This window comes from Halichoerus grypus, chromosome 5, assembly GCF_964656455.1.
Source record: "Halichoerus grypus chromosome 5, mHalGry1.hap1.1, whole genome shotgun sequence".
Classification (NCBI taxonomy): domain Eukaryota; kingdom Metazoa; phylum Chordata; class Mammalia; order Carnivora; family Phocidae; genus Halichoerus; species Halichoerus grypus.
Window position 1 is genome coordinate 161,177,140 of NC_135716.1, and position 13,531 is coordinate 161,190,670.

General features: G+C 52.9%; 2 protein-coding genes across 4 annotated transcripts in view; both read left to right on the top strand.

Annotated features, from left to right (window-relative positions):
• DLGAP3 (DLG associated protein 3) overlaps positions 1 to 3,519 on the top strand; it is a 63,079-nt gene extending 59,560 nt beyond the window's left edge. For both annotated transcript variants that reach the window (XM_078073439.1, XM_036065309.2), the window contains exons 9-12: positions 39 to 523; positions 1,477 to 1,568; positions 1,806 to 1,949; positions 2,649 to 3,519. In XM_078073439.1, the coding sequence (XP_077929565.1) occupies positions 39 to 523; positions 1,477 to 1,568; positions 1,806 to 1,949; positions 2,649 to 2,867 (940 nt within the window). In that variant the 3' untranslated portion in view covers positions 2,868 to 3,519. The remainder of the gene's footprint in view (positions 1 to 38; positions 524 to 1,476; positions 1,569 to 1,805; positions 1,950 to 2,648) is intronic.
• Positions 3,520 to 8,399: 4,880 nt separating this feature from the next.
• SMIM12 (small integral membrane protein 12) lies at positions 8,400 to 12,588 on the top strand. Of its 2 annotated transcripts, none has more exons than XM_036065311.2 (2): positions 8,400 to 8,557; positions 11,643 to 12,588. In XM_036065311.2, exon 2 carries the CDS (start codon positions 11,648 to 11,650, stop codon positions 11,924 to 11,926), a length of 279 nt encoding a protein of 92 aa, XP_035921204.1. In that variant the 5' UTR covers positions 8,400 to 8,557; positions 11,643 to 11,647; the 3' UTR covers positions 11,927 to 12,588. The 2 variants fall into 2 exon arrangements, with proteins under 2 accessions (XP_035921204.1, XP_077929566.1); XM_078073440.1 differs by lacking the exon at positions 8,400 to 8,557 and adding an exon at positions 8,764 to 8,786.
• Positions 12,589 to 13,531: the final 943 nt, after the last annotated feature.

Consider the following 13,531-nt stretch of genomic DNA (forward strand, 5'->3'; position numbering starts at 1 on the left):
TGGGCAGGGGCAGCGATGACAGCCACCTCTCTCGCCAGGCGGGCAAGGTTCAAGCGCTCCAACAGTGTGACGGCGGGTGTGCAGGCAGACCTGGAGCTGGAGGGCCTGGCCGGCCTGGCCACAGTGGCCACAGAAGACAAGGCCCTGCAGTTCGGACGCTCCTTCCAGAGGCACGCTTCTGAGCCCCAGCCCGGGCCCCGGGCCCCCACCTACTCAGTCTTCCGCACGGTCCACACGCAGGGCCAGTGGGCCTACCGCGAGGGCTACCCACTGCCGTATGAGCCGCCGGCCACCGACGGGTCGCCAGGCCCTGCCCCTGCCCCCACCCCCGGCCCTGGGTCCAGCCGCCGTGACTCCTGGATGGAGCGCGGCTCACGTAGCCTCCCCGACTCAGGCCGCACGTCCCCTTGCCCACGGGACGGCGAGTGGTTCATCAAGATGCTGAGGGCAGAGGTGGAGAAGCTGGAGCACTGGTGCCAGCAGATGGAGCGCGAGGCGGAGGACTATGAGTTGCCTGAGGAGAGTGAGTGAGGGACCCTGCGTGCGCGGAGGGGTCCCAGCTGGGCTGGGCGGGGAGCAGTGGAACGCCCGCGCCCTCCGTTTGGGCTTGAGTGTGCCTGCCCATGGTTTGCTTCTTTGGCCTGGATATCCGTGGGCCCCCTTGGCCGCAGGGCATGCTGGGAGCTCTTGGAAGGAAGTGGGGAGCAGCTTCAGAGGCCCGGGTGGGACTGGGCAAGTGACCAGGTGGAAGGGCCGGGCCTCTTAGGAGATGGGGCCAGTCCAAGTCACCCAGTCCTTGGGGCTCAAGGGGACTCTATTCCCATCTGGCTGGTGTGGGAGTCCAGGTCTGATCTAGGGAGTAGGACCACACTTCAAGGCGGAGGGTGAGCCAGTGCCAAGGTCAGATCACTGTCTGAGCCCGGATGAAGGAGATTCTACCCGAAGACATGGCCCTGGACTGAGGGAGGCATGGCCCTTCCCTGCAAGTCCATCTGAGGGGAGACGTGGCCATACCTCAGAATCCCTAAGTTGATGGGATAGTGACTAGGAAGACAAGAGTCATGCACATGAAATTTTCAGTAACCCTTGATGAGCCAAGGAGTCATATACTGATGAGTGACAAAGTTCTGCCGATGGGTGGTCATTGAGCTAGTGCCTGGGTAAGCCTGAAGGGCCAGGCTGGGGCTAGTTCCCCTCTGTTCCGTGGCATCGAAGGAAAGAAGGACACAGGAGGATAAGTACTTAAGAAATGGAGGTTGTCTGAAGAAACACTGGTGTCTGAGGATATAGTCTTCTTGGTGCCGTGGGATAGGAGCCACTTGTTAGGAACTTGAGGATGGGATGGGGAGGGCCTGGAGGGGACAGACTGACAGAGAGTGCAGGATAAGGCAAGGTTGAGTCATTCAGGGCAGACTTCCTGAGGCTGGGAAAGGAGAGGCATCCGTCCTTCCCCCTGAATCTCCTCCTGCTCCCCAGTCCTGGAGAAGATCCGCAGTGCGGTGGGCAGCACACAACTTCTCCTGTCCCAGAAGGTTCAGCAGTTCTTCCGGCTGTGTCAGCAAAGCATGGTGAGTGCCTGTGGGCCGGAGCCCACCAAGGGTGTATATTCCTGGAGGTGAGACCAGGTGTTTGTGCTCAAGACGGAGAGGCCTGGGCTCTTTCTTGTCTCCCTGCCTCCCACCCCCCAACGCCACTGTCCCAGGCTGAGCTTCCTGACGGGGAGGGTGGATGGGGCATTCTCTGGTCCTGGCTGGGGAGCAGATCTTCCTGACTGGCCGCCTCTCCTCTGTCTCCCTCCACTGAAGGACCCCACTGCGTTCCCCGTGCCCACCTTCCAGGACCTGGCGGGTTTTTGGGACCTCCTGCAGCTCTCTATCGAGGATGTGACCCTCAAGTTCCTGGAGCTACAGCAACTCAAGGCCAACAGCTGGAAACTCCTGGAGCCTAAGGTAGGGGGAGAGTCCCTTCAAGCCAAGAGGCCAGACCCTGGAAAATGCCCTTCCCCACAGAGGGCCTGTGTGGGGACAGGAGGGGAGCTGAGGGCATTCATGGGCAGCAAAGGCAGTCCTGGACAGGTGAGGGTGACCATCTTCTTCCAATACGACCACATTCTTGGTCACTGCCATCTGCTTGGCCCTGTGCCCATCACTGCCTGAGCTGCCAGAAACCCGAGGTGGCTGCAGCCCCCTCGGACCGGCTGTATGTAGTCTGAGGGAGCAGAACTAGAGCTTTCAGAAGAGGGGCTGCCCTTAGCTTGGAGCTAGGCACGGAGGGGATCTTGGGGGGCCTCACAGACGTTGTCTGTGATGAGGCCCACAGGCCTGGTAGCGAACCCCCATTGCCCTGCGTGAGTCGGGGCCGCGCATTCCTCCCGACTGGAGGGAAATCGCCCACTTCCCACCCACGTCCCCGGAGGAGCGAGCACTCGAATGCGAGTTGTCACGAACGGCGCCACCGGGGGGCGCCCGGATTCGTAATTTTTAACGAAAAGTGGCTTTTGACCTTGTCCCAGGCACACCTGGGGCTTCTGGCCGCCCTCCCGCGTCGGAGCCGCGCGGTGTCGGTCCCCTGGGGCGGCGGGGGCGCGAGCGGGGGACTGGGGGGGAGACCCCGCCCCCAGACTGAGCCGCCGCCCCCTCTCCCGGCAGGAGGAGAAGAAGGTCCCTCCGCCGATACCAAAGAAGCCCTCGCGGGGCCGGGGCGTGCCGGTGAAGGAGCGCTCCCTGGACTCGGTGGACCGGCAGCGGCAAGAAGCGCGCAAGCGGCTCCTGGCGGCCAAGCGCGCCGCCTCCTTCCGCCACAGCTCGGCCACCGAGAGCGCCGACAGCATCGAGATCTACATCCCCGAGGCCCAGACCAGGCTGTGACCGGCCCGGCCCGCCCAGCCCGGGCCAGGGCCCGCGGTTTTCTACCCGTACTGTACACCCAGCGTCGAGGTCACTGTGAACGCGGGCCGCACCGTGCGCCCGCCCGGCCGGCACCGCACGCCCCGGCCCCTCCTGCCCGTCACACTCTCGTGGGTTTTTTACCTTCCTGACCCCACGCGAAGGAGCCCGGGCTGGGCTGGGGGCCGTGCCTCTCCGCCCTGCGCCCCCACCTGGACCCCCTTCTTTCCTGGTCCGACGCTTCGTCCCCACCTCCTCCCCAGGGGCACCATCTCTGCCATTACTTCCCCCACCACGGGCCAGGCCGGGCCGGGTCCCCCATCTGGGCTCTGCGTCCCCCTCTCCCCCCCACCCCGCGGGGCTGGGCTTCGTGGGGATCAAGCTTCGTGGCTTTTTATGAAGAATCCCGAACCCCACCTAGGAGCCTGCCCCACCCTCCCAGGGGCTCCACACTCAGCCCTCAGCCCACTGGGCCCAGGGACCGCAGTGGCTGGACCAACCCAGGACCAGGGCGCCTGGGCCTCTCCCCTTTCCCAGCTGCTGGGGAGGGGAGATGGGGCTTCCCCTCACCACACCTGTGGCTGTTCCCACATCCCCTTGAGTATCCCAGGAAAAATAAAACGGCAGAACTGCACTCGAGCCGGCTGCTCTCTCCAGAAGGAGCCACCTCTGCCCCGTGCGTGGGAGCCGGGAGTGTGTGTGTGTGGGGGGAGGGGGCAGGGGAATGGGGGCTGGGTGGGGGAGTGGAGGGAGGGGAGGCCAGGAGCCACTCTCCGTTTGGGGAGAGTGTGGTAACCTGGGCGAGCTGGGCAGAGGGGATTCGGCCCCCTGGTGGCCACAGAAGGACCTGAGCCCTCCTGGAGGGGCCCAGGGGCGGTGAAGAGGGGAGGGTGTTTTCCTCACCACTCCTAGTTCAGTCCATTTGTCTTTCTGCCCCCCAGCGCTCCCAGGCTTTCCCGCAACCGGGCAGCCCAGAGCCCAGTGCCTGGCCCACCGGCCTGTGCTCAATAAACAGGGAGTGCTGTTAATCTTAGATGCGGATGGATACTGGTTTCCCTTCACCTAAGGGTCCCGTGTTATCTCTGCTCCGCTCATTCCTGATCAGCAGCAGAAACGCTGTTCGATTTAGTGTTGTCACCTTTTCTGATGCCTCCTCTGGGTGGGCACTTTGGTGGCGGCCCAGGAGAATGGAACTTTCCTGGGAAGTTAAGTAGCAACGCCCAGCTAGTAGTGCTGGCTAATGTTTACGGGATGTTTGCTCTGGGTCAGGCGGTGGGGTGGAGGGGGAGTGCTTTACATGAATGTAGCTCATCCTTAGGACAGATGAGAAAGCTGAAGCTCAGGAGAGGTTCAGTGACCTGTCCAAAGTCACAGGCAGGGCTAGGAGTGGTGGCCCCAGGTCTGTTTCATGCTAAACCGGGAGCTTTTTAGCTCTACAGCTTTCAGAGTCCAGAAAGGGTTTGATGGCAGCCCCCACCCGGTCTGGCAACCCCACCCATTGCTTGGGGTTGATGTGTCACCCTGAGGCAGGAAGAAGAGCCATCCAAGGCTTTGACTGCCCTTCTGGGCCACACTGGACTGGACAATTCTCATTCATTTATTCAGCAGGCATTTATCAAGAACCACTGTTGGCAGTGGCCAGCACCTGGGAGATAGCCCTGAACGAGTGTAATTTCTACTCTTATGGTGCTAATGGTCTTATGGGAAAAACAGACAAGTAAACAAGCAGTTACAGAATAAGGGTGAGTGCTGGAAAGAGCCACTGGAGGATGGCCAGCGCTGGGAAGAATGTTCCAAGATCAGACAACAGCTATGCAAAGGCCAGGAGGAGAAAGAGCATCGGGAGTGCAGAGGCATGACCATGCTGGGCTTTTCGGTCAACTTGAGGTGGGTGGGCCTGCGTCCCCAGAGCCGTGGGGAGCCACGGAAGGGTTTTCAACAGGAGAGGGGCATGACTGCTATTTTACAGGCCAGTGTGGGAGACTGCTCGAAAAGCAAGAAGTTGTACACACACACTTATATGAGACCACTGGAAGGTGGAGAGGAGCCCCATGTGATCCAAATTCCCGAAAGTGAGTCAGCTTGGAGCTGATCCCACACAGATTCCTGGGCCCTGTCCAAGACTGTGAATAGACTCTCTGCCCCCAAACGAGTTTTTAACAAGTGTGCCAGGTGATTTTGATGGGCAGCCAGGTTTGAGAACACTTAGGTTGGATGATCGTCCAAAAGTTTCCACTGGAAATGCCCATTTGTCTATTTCCCCTAGACTTGCCAAGTGAGCCTTTAGCTGGGTCCCTTCACCTCTCTGAGACTGAGTTTTCTCATCTCTAAAACTGGGACGTGGGCAAGGTTTGTACTAGATGATACTCAGAGCAATCCTTGAAGCCGATATTGTTGTTACCATCATTTATAGGTGAGAAAACTAACACTCTGAGAGTTTAAACAACTTACCCCAAATCACAAAGCTGAGAAGTGGCTGAGTCTGAGTTTAACCTTCTATACTCTACAGCTCTTTATGGATCTATGTCTTTTCCTAGAAACTGGGCCACGTTTCCCAGGACCAGGAGGTATATGGGATGGGCACAGAGGAGCAGGGCAGCCCTGAATGAATGTAGTGGGCATCTTGTTACAGACTGACATCTAAATCTCCCCATGTGGAGCTGATGTGGTATGGAGTCTTTGGATGTTGAGGGCTGGGGAGTTGTGCTGGGCTCCATGGACAAGTGAAGGATTAGATCCAGTCCCTGTGCTTTTCAATTGCTCCCAGGTGGCCACAGTCAGGCACATAAAGAGAATGGCAAGTACAGAGGGAGGCTTCTCCCAGAGGGGCTGAGGATACCAAAGGAGGAGGCCTCCAGCAGTCAGTTGAGTCTTTCTGCAAGAAGGGCCTTTTGAACTGGGTCTTGCAGGATGAGTTAGAGTTTTGCAGCAGAGGAAGAGAGGGAGGACATTCATCTCAGGCAGAGGGACCAGCTTGGGCAAATGCATGGTAGGGTATGTCTGTGTGTGTGGGATCATGGAAAGAGCAGAGACTGGAGGTTGGTGACAGGCTCGGACAGGGGTATAGAGGGCATAGAGGAGATGTGGCCAGAAGGGACCCATGTTCCAGAAGAGAGGGGGTTTAAGCTGGAGATTTCACTTTTTTTTAAAGATTTTATTTATTAGAGAGAGAGAGCAAGTGTGCACAAGCAGGGGGAATGGGAGAAGGAGAAGCAGGCTCCCCACTGAGCAGGGAGGCCAATGCAGGGCTCAATCCCAGGACCCTGGGATCATGACCTGAGCCGAAGGCAGACGCTTAACTGACTGAGCCACCCAGGTGCCCCGGAGACTTCATGGTTTTATTTAAGCTTTTGAAAGACCCTTTGGCTAAAAATGGAAATGGACTGGAGGGAGCAATAGAAGGCAATGAGACCATTGAGGGAGTTGCTAAGGTAGTCCAGGTAAGAGATGAGGATGATGAAGGACTTGAGAGACATTCAGGAGACTCAGGTGTTCTAAGCTGGGTTTGGGGAATAGTGCAAAGATGAGATTTTGAAGATGTCAGGTTTTTGGCTTAGTGAATAAGTAAAACTGTAAGTGGACATAGAGCATTACAGAAGGAGGAATCAATTTGGGGAATACTAAATATACCAGTGGCCATTTACTGAGCACTCAGGAGGCGCCAAGTACCGTGCCAAGCGTTTTAAGCACATTAGGTGACTAGGACTCAGAACCACCCTAGCGGATGGGTATTCTCATTGCGTCTGCTTAAACAAAGAGTGTAAACAGCTTTACTGAGATTAGCTGGCAGCAGGGCCAGGATTTGAACCCACTTTTGATTCCTAGGTCTGTGCTCTCAAGCCCCACTCAGTTCTGCCTGACTGAACTACTAGCCATCACTTGAGACTCAGCTCAAGGGCAGGTTCCTCTGGTGAGCCCTCCCTGATTCTTCCTGGGTTCCTCCTCTGCGCTACCTATGCATGCTTCTGTTGTCACGTTTCTCACACTCCCTTGACAGTTTGTAGAGCCCTCTGCTTCCCCAGCGGTTGGTCTGAGAACTCCTGAAGGCAGGGGTGGTTCTAGTCATTTTTGCATCCCCAGTGTCTAGCACATGTCGATGTTCTAATGCTAATTGTTCTAGGCAATTCTGTTCCCTTCTCTTCTCTACACATTCATTTAGGGAACAAGTGCTGCTAATAATGGTTTCTTACATATATCTCTATACTGTTCTTTTCTATCTCCGCTGCGAGAGCTTAGCACTGACCTCTTTGAGATCATAGAGGAAGGGCATCTAACGTGATGATGCAGTCTAGGAGGCTTCCTCTGGAGGTGTCCCTTAAGCACGAAAAATGAGCCAGAGCTACTTTGGTAAAGAAAAGTGGGAAGGGCACTCCAGGTAGATGAAAAAGCATAATAAATGAAGGCACAGAGGTTTGAAACAGTTTGGTCTGCATGGGGGAATATGAGGGGTTTAGCCTGTGTTACTAAAGATAAGTAAATATGCGTGGCTGAGACTCGTGGAACAGAGGTGAGAAGGCAGGGCCAGTGGGGGCATTCCAGAGCTTGAGCTTTGGTGTTATTTTTCTATATACAGTTGACCCCTGAACAATGACAGCACTAGGGGCACCCAGCCCCCGAACAGTGGAAAATCCATGTATAACTTTGACATCCCCCAAACTTAACTACTAATAGCCTACTGTTGACCAGAAGCCTTCCTGATAACATAAACAGCTGATTAACATATATTATGTACGTTATATGTATTATGTACTGTATTCCTACAATAAAATAAGCTGGCGAAAAGAAAATATTATTAAGAAAATCATAACAAAGAGAAAATATATTTCTAGTACCATTCTGCATTTATTGAAAAAAGAAATCCATGTGTAAGTGGACCCACACAGTTTCAGACCCCTGTTGTTCAGAGGTCAACTATACCTGATAAAATAGATGTCTGTACAGGGCATAGTGGGGACACAGGGGGAGTGAATACTTGTATCAAGGGGTCAGGCAAGACTTAGGTTTCACTGTATTTCAGTTCTTTGTATACCGACAATAGTACCATTTATTTCCCTGTTGCTATGTACCTGGCACAGCACTTAACATGCATTATCTCATCAAACCCTCACAACATCCTTTGAAATAGATGTTATTACCTTTATGCATAAGAGGGAAAGGAGGCTCCAGCAGATTAATGGTGTTCCCAAGGTCACATGGCTAAAAAGCTAGCCCAGATCTGAAGAGGTCTTAGAGTTCTAGACTATAGCCTGCTAAGGAGATCTTCTTGAAGTTAAGGAACATGTCTTTTGTTTTTGTGTGTCCAGACCTAGGTCTTAGAGACGCCTAATAAACATCAGTTGAATAAATGAACGGACGACCTTCCACTTTCTCCACGCGGAAAGCACGTGCTGACGTCACTGGGAAACCCTCCGGGCCACGAGGGGGCGCAGTCCCCATCTCGGCGCAGCGGGGCCCGCTGCGGACGCTCAGCTTCTTCCGGTCCTTTGACTGGAGCTCAGCCAATCGGCGCGCTCCGAGAGAGCTGGCGCCGGTGGGCGGGGTCCCGGGGCCAGGCCTCGCAGGCCGCTGGGAGACTCGGCGTCGGTGCTCCAGGCGAGCGAACAAGCCAAAAGGCTCGCTCGCGGGCGGGCGGAGGGCGGGGGCAGGGCCGTGGAGTGCGGGCTGCGGCGCAGGTGAGCACGCGGTCCCAGCGGGCAGTTCCCTTCCCCGGAGCGGCCGCCGGGGCCGCCCGTTGTCAGGGTGACGGCTCCTGGTAGTGACCTCTGAGTTAGGGAAGGGTGATTGCGAGTGTCCGCTCCGGCCCTGGCTGGGCCTGACAGCTCTCTTCCCAGAGCTCGGAGGCCGTGTCTGGGCGCCCAGCAGACCCTCTGCGGCCAGGGCTTCTCGGCCTCAGGCACGTGGGTGAGAACGGACGCTGCGGAGGCCACGAGCGTGGTGGGACCGGGAGCCCAGAGGAGGGAGAAGGCCAGATACTTGGGACTCGGACTTAGTTGCGCTCCCATCCCCGGGCCGGGCTCGAGTGACGGTCAGGGCCAGTCTTTCCACCCTGTCAGGTTTCCTCTGCTCTTGTTAACAATTCTCAAATCTCGGACTGCGGCTTCAGGTCTCATTGGGCCTCCGGGGCGCCCGCACAAGGGCAGGTTTCCTGGCAACCCACTTGACCTTTACCGGGACATTCAGGCTTCCTCTGCCAGGGTGGAAGGAAGACGTTCCAGTATTTGCGGGACGCTTTTGCCACCTTCGTTTTGATACCCTGGGGATGACTTGTTAGGAAGTATTTAGCTTCTTCCGATCAGCAAAGTAGCCTGCTGTATTCCTGCCGCCTTAGGAGGGCGTGGGGGTGGGCGACTGCTGTGGTTTTACGCTGGTGCGTTGTTTGAGCTGTCATTCATTTAACAACTTTTTTGGGAGCACTTTATGGCAGGCAGGGCGGGAAGGGTGGGGGATGGATAGGACACAGTGGGGGCCGCACAGACATGGTCCTTGCCCTCTTGGAGCTTAAGTGTTTTGAGAAATGCAGACAAGTCGGGTAGGCCCGCCAGCACAACGTCTGTCACAGAGAAGGTGGTTCTAAGTGTTGAATAAATGAATGAATTGACTTATTTGGGAATGATTAGAATGTGGGCAGGACAACAGAGAGAGAGACCTTTGCTGCATATGGGAGAGGATATGAATTGTGGACTCGTGTTTGGTATGTTTTACAACAAATTGGGGATCTGAAGGGAGAATTGCTGTTTAGGGTAAGTGTTAACTTATAGAGAGCTTGCATAAAAGGTAGGAAAGAAAATGAAGTATTAGGTTTGAGGTTCTTCAGGATTGTTTGTTTTAACAACATCTAAGTCCTGTAATTTCACAAATCTCTGAGTAATCTTAGAGTTTGCCAAAAGGGACGCTCTTCCAGATAGTGACATGCCAAGTTGATGGAAAAAAATTGCAGGAAGCGCTCCCCAAGTCCAGGATTTGGACAGAAACAGCACACCTATCTGCAGTGTGTTCTTGCCACTAGAAAGAGCACAAGTGTTGACGTTTGGAGAAGCCTGGATTCAAAAGCAGTGGTTCTGTCACTTCTAGTGATCTTAGACAAGTTCACATAACGTCCCTGAGCCTTTGTGGCCTTAGACACAAATCTGGGCTAATAATTCCTACCTCATAGAGGTGTTGTGAAGATCAGGTGATGACCAGCGGGTGACTTGTCCAGCATAGGGGCTGGTGCTAAGACAAAGGACCCAGAGGGGAACCTTCTAGCTGCTGCAGTTTTTTTCCTGATAATGGTCCGTTATAGTCTTGGGTCCACAGAATGCTGGGATTCCTCCAAAGAGAATTGGAACCAAAGAAAGAATCATTTTATCCTTGGTGAGATTTCAGTTGTACACTTTAGACTAGAGATAGCCAAGTTGGAGAAACACCTACAGAGGTGCAAATGGAATGAATGATCTTTTAGTTGAGACTTTGGGGCAAGTTACTTAACCCTCTGATAATACCATCTACCTCACAGAGTGGACATGAAGATAAAAGGAGATACCGTATATAAAGTGCTTAGCCCAAGGAATAGTATATAAGTGCTCAATAAATGGTAGCTATCATTATTATGATAATGTGAGTAATCTTTTTTTTTTTTTAAGACTTTATTTATTTATTAGAGAGAACAAATGGGGGGAAGAGTAGAGGGAGAGGGACAAGCAGACTCCACACTGAGTGTGGAGCCCGACTCGGGGCTTGATCCCACAACCTTGAGATCATGACCTGAGCTGAAATCAGGAGCCACCCAGGTGCCCCGTGAATAATCTTTGATAACTTTGATAATGGTAATAGTCATGAGACTAAATGGCCATTAAAGTGAACCAATTTGTGTGTTTCTATATTTTTTTGGTGTTATCTTACTTCATTTCAGGACGCTCCAGGGCCAATCCACTTCCCCCCCCCCCCCCCCGCCATGGGCTTGTACAGTGTTTTTTTTGTTTTGTTTTTGTTTTTTTGTTTGTTTTTACAGAAAAATTCAAGACCTATCACGTTCAGAGTATGTGTAATGTGTTGGTGATATTTTTAGGAGTTTATTATGCAAATATGAGGGTATGGGTTTGGTTGAAGAGAATGTATTTTGAGAGAGGTTTGGCCAGCAGTTTTGTAAAGTATAGGTATGTCTCATTGTTAGAAAGATCGAGTTCAGAATAGGAAAAAAATCATCTAAAATCCAGAATGGTTGAATAATGGATTAGGGTATTGGCCATTTAAATAGATTCCTTATTCTTTTTGTGAGGTAAAGGAACTATTTCTCATTATCTTGGACCAGGAGAGTCACAGTGGGACTATACACGGTGGGAAAAGTGTGGCTGGCTGTGTTCATGGAGAAATTGCATAGAGCAGGGAAGGGCTTTTTTCCATTCCTGAAATGTTGGTAAACTGTGGAGGGAGGGCCTGGGGCCAATCACAGGCTTGAATCTTTGTTAGGTAAGCTCAGAGGTTCCCTTGCGGGGAACACTGCCAAACATGGTTGCATAATGGTCAATGAGTATAGTACATAAAATAGAGATCCTTCCCCTTTCCCCTAACAGTCACGTCTTTCAAAATTTTCTGGATTGTTTCAGGGCCCTAACTGTTGCCTAAGCAAGGTACCATCTTGTGTTACTCTCCGTGGGGTGGGTGCTTGGTAAATTCTGCCAGGCTGCCTGGTAAATGGAGAGCCCTGGTGGGTTGTCCGCATTCGGTGGCAAGGGGGATGCTGGTTTCTCCCTAATGCTGCCTTGTGCTCTTCTGCAGATGTCATGTGGCCTGTGCTTTGGACCGTGGTGCGTACCTATGCTCCCTATGTCACATTTCCTGTGGCCTTCGTGGTCGGGGCTGTGGGTTACCACCTGGAATGGTTCATCCGGGGAAAGGATCCCCAGCCTGTGGAGGAGGAGAAGAGCATCTCTGAGCGCCGGGAGGACCGCAAGCTGGATGAACTGCTAGGCAAGGACCACACCCAGGTGGTGAGCCTTAAGGACAAGCTGGAATTTGCCCCTAAAGCTGTCCTGAACAGAAACCGCCCAGAGAAGAATTAATGAAGGACACAGAGCCCCATGGGTCCTTGTGTGGGCCATGACTGGCCCTGCCACCATGTCTCCCCTGCTCCAGAACCCACATTGGATTTGCTGTGCCGCTCATTCTGGCCCCTCCTGTGCCACCCAGCCCCGCACACACCGGCCACCCTCGTGTTGCCAGGCGGACACTCGAGCAGCCGAGGGGCCAGGGAAGAGGAAGGCCCTTGAGGGTTCTGGCCTGAAGGCTGCATGTGTTGTATGGTGGCCGAAACTGCTCAGGCTTCTGCGCTTCTGGCGTGCCATGGGGAGGAGTGTCATGAAATGAATGATGGCTGTCTGTTTCTTTGGGGAGGCACTTTGGCCTCAAGTGGGAGTGGCTGGGGTTGGAGTGCTGCCTTAGGAGGGATGCCTACATGCCTAGTTCCAGTGTACACTGGGAAGAATTCAAAAAGCTACCTGGCTCCCTTCACTAGTTTGCCCTCTTCTTGTACTCATTCTTCCTGAAATCCTGTCCTGTCAGCTCAGGAATGAGACTCCCTGGGGAGGAAAGCCTTTTACTGTTCTTGGAAGCCCAGGTTGTTTACCTTGGGACAGGTGAATTTGCTTGAAAACAGTCACATTTTTCACCACCCCCCATCACTGTATGGTACAAAACTTGATTAAAGTGGCATCTGAGAATCGTATTGATCTCATCCTATCTTCCAGATGGTGTCGGAGTCTCCTTAGGGTTATGCAAATGCAGGCATTTCAGGGTCGGGTAACATTGACCTTTAACCAAGGGCTCATGGGCCCAGGCACTGAGTCCTGGAGGTGCAGGTTCCCAGGAGCCTTTTTATCATGATGAGAAAAGGCTTATAGGACATTTCAAAATGTGAATTCAGTGTAGACCGGGGAGCTTAATAGTTGCTATCAAATTTTTCAATTATACACAGGCATACATTTTCCCCTATAAATGTAATATATGTACATTAAAGAACATTTGGTAGAGATTGATAAATGGTCGCCCCCCACTCCCTGGGCTCCAGTACAACTAAAAAGGTAGCATTTATTACCTTTCACTAATTCTTGGCATAGTTTTTTAAGTTTTTTTTTTTTTAAGATTTTAATTATTTGAGAGAGAGAGTGCAAGCGAGAGAGTGCATAAGCAGACGGAAGGGTAGAGGCAGAGGGAGAAGCAGGCTTCCCGCTGAGCAGGGAGCCCGATATGGGACTCGATCCCAGGACCCTGGGATCACGACCCAAGCCAAAGGCAGCCGCTTAACGGACTGAGCCACCCAGGCGCCCCATTTTTTAATAACCTTATCATTATTGTCCCTTTAATTTTATATTCCTTTTTTTTTACGTAGTGTTTCATATCGTAATCCATTTTTCTGTCTTATCACATGGTCTTCATAATCCTAGTTGTTTTTAATAGCTGCATAATTGCCCATCAAGTGGGAATAAAGCATAGTTTGTTTTTAATAATTTCCCAGTTGCTGGACACTTGGGTTGTTTTTGATTGTTCACTAGTGTAAATATTGTAGTGACTGTCCTTTATAACTTCTGCATTTGGGAGTAAATGGCAGGACCAGTAAATGGCATTTTGGATGAAATGGATGAGCAGTTTTAAGGGTCTAAATGTCTTTC

Coding starts and splice junctions, on each gene's coding strand:
- SMIM12 (XM_036065311.2), top strand. CDS start 11,648: ATGTGGCCTGTGCTTTGGACCGTGGTGCGTACCTATGCTCCCTATGTC.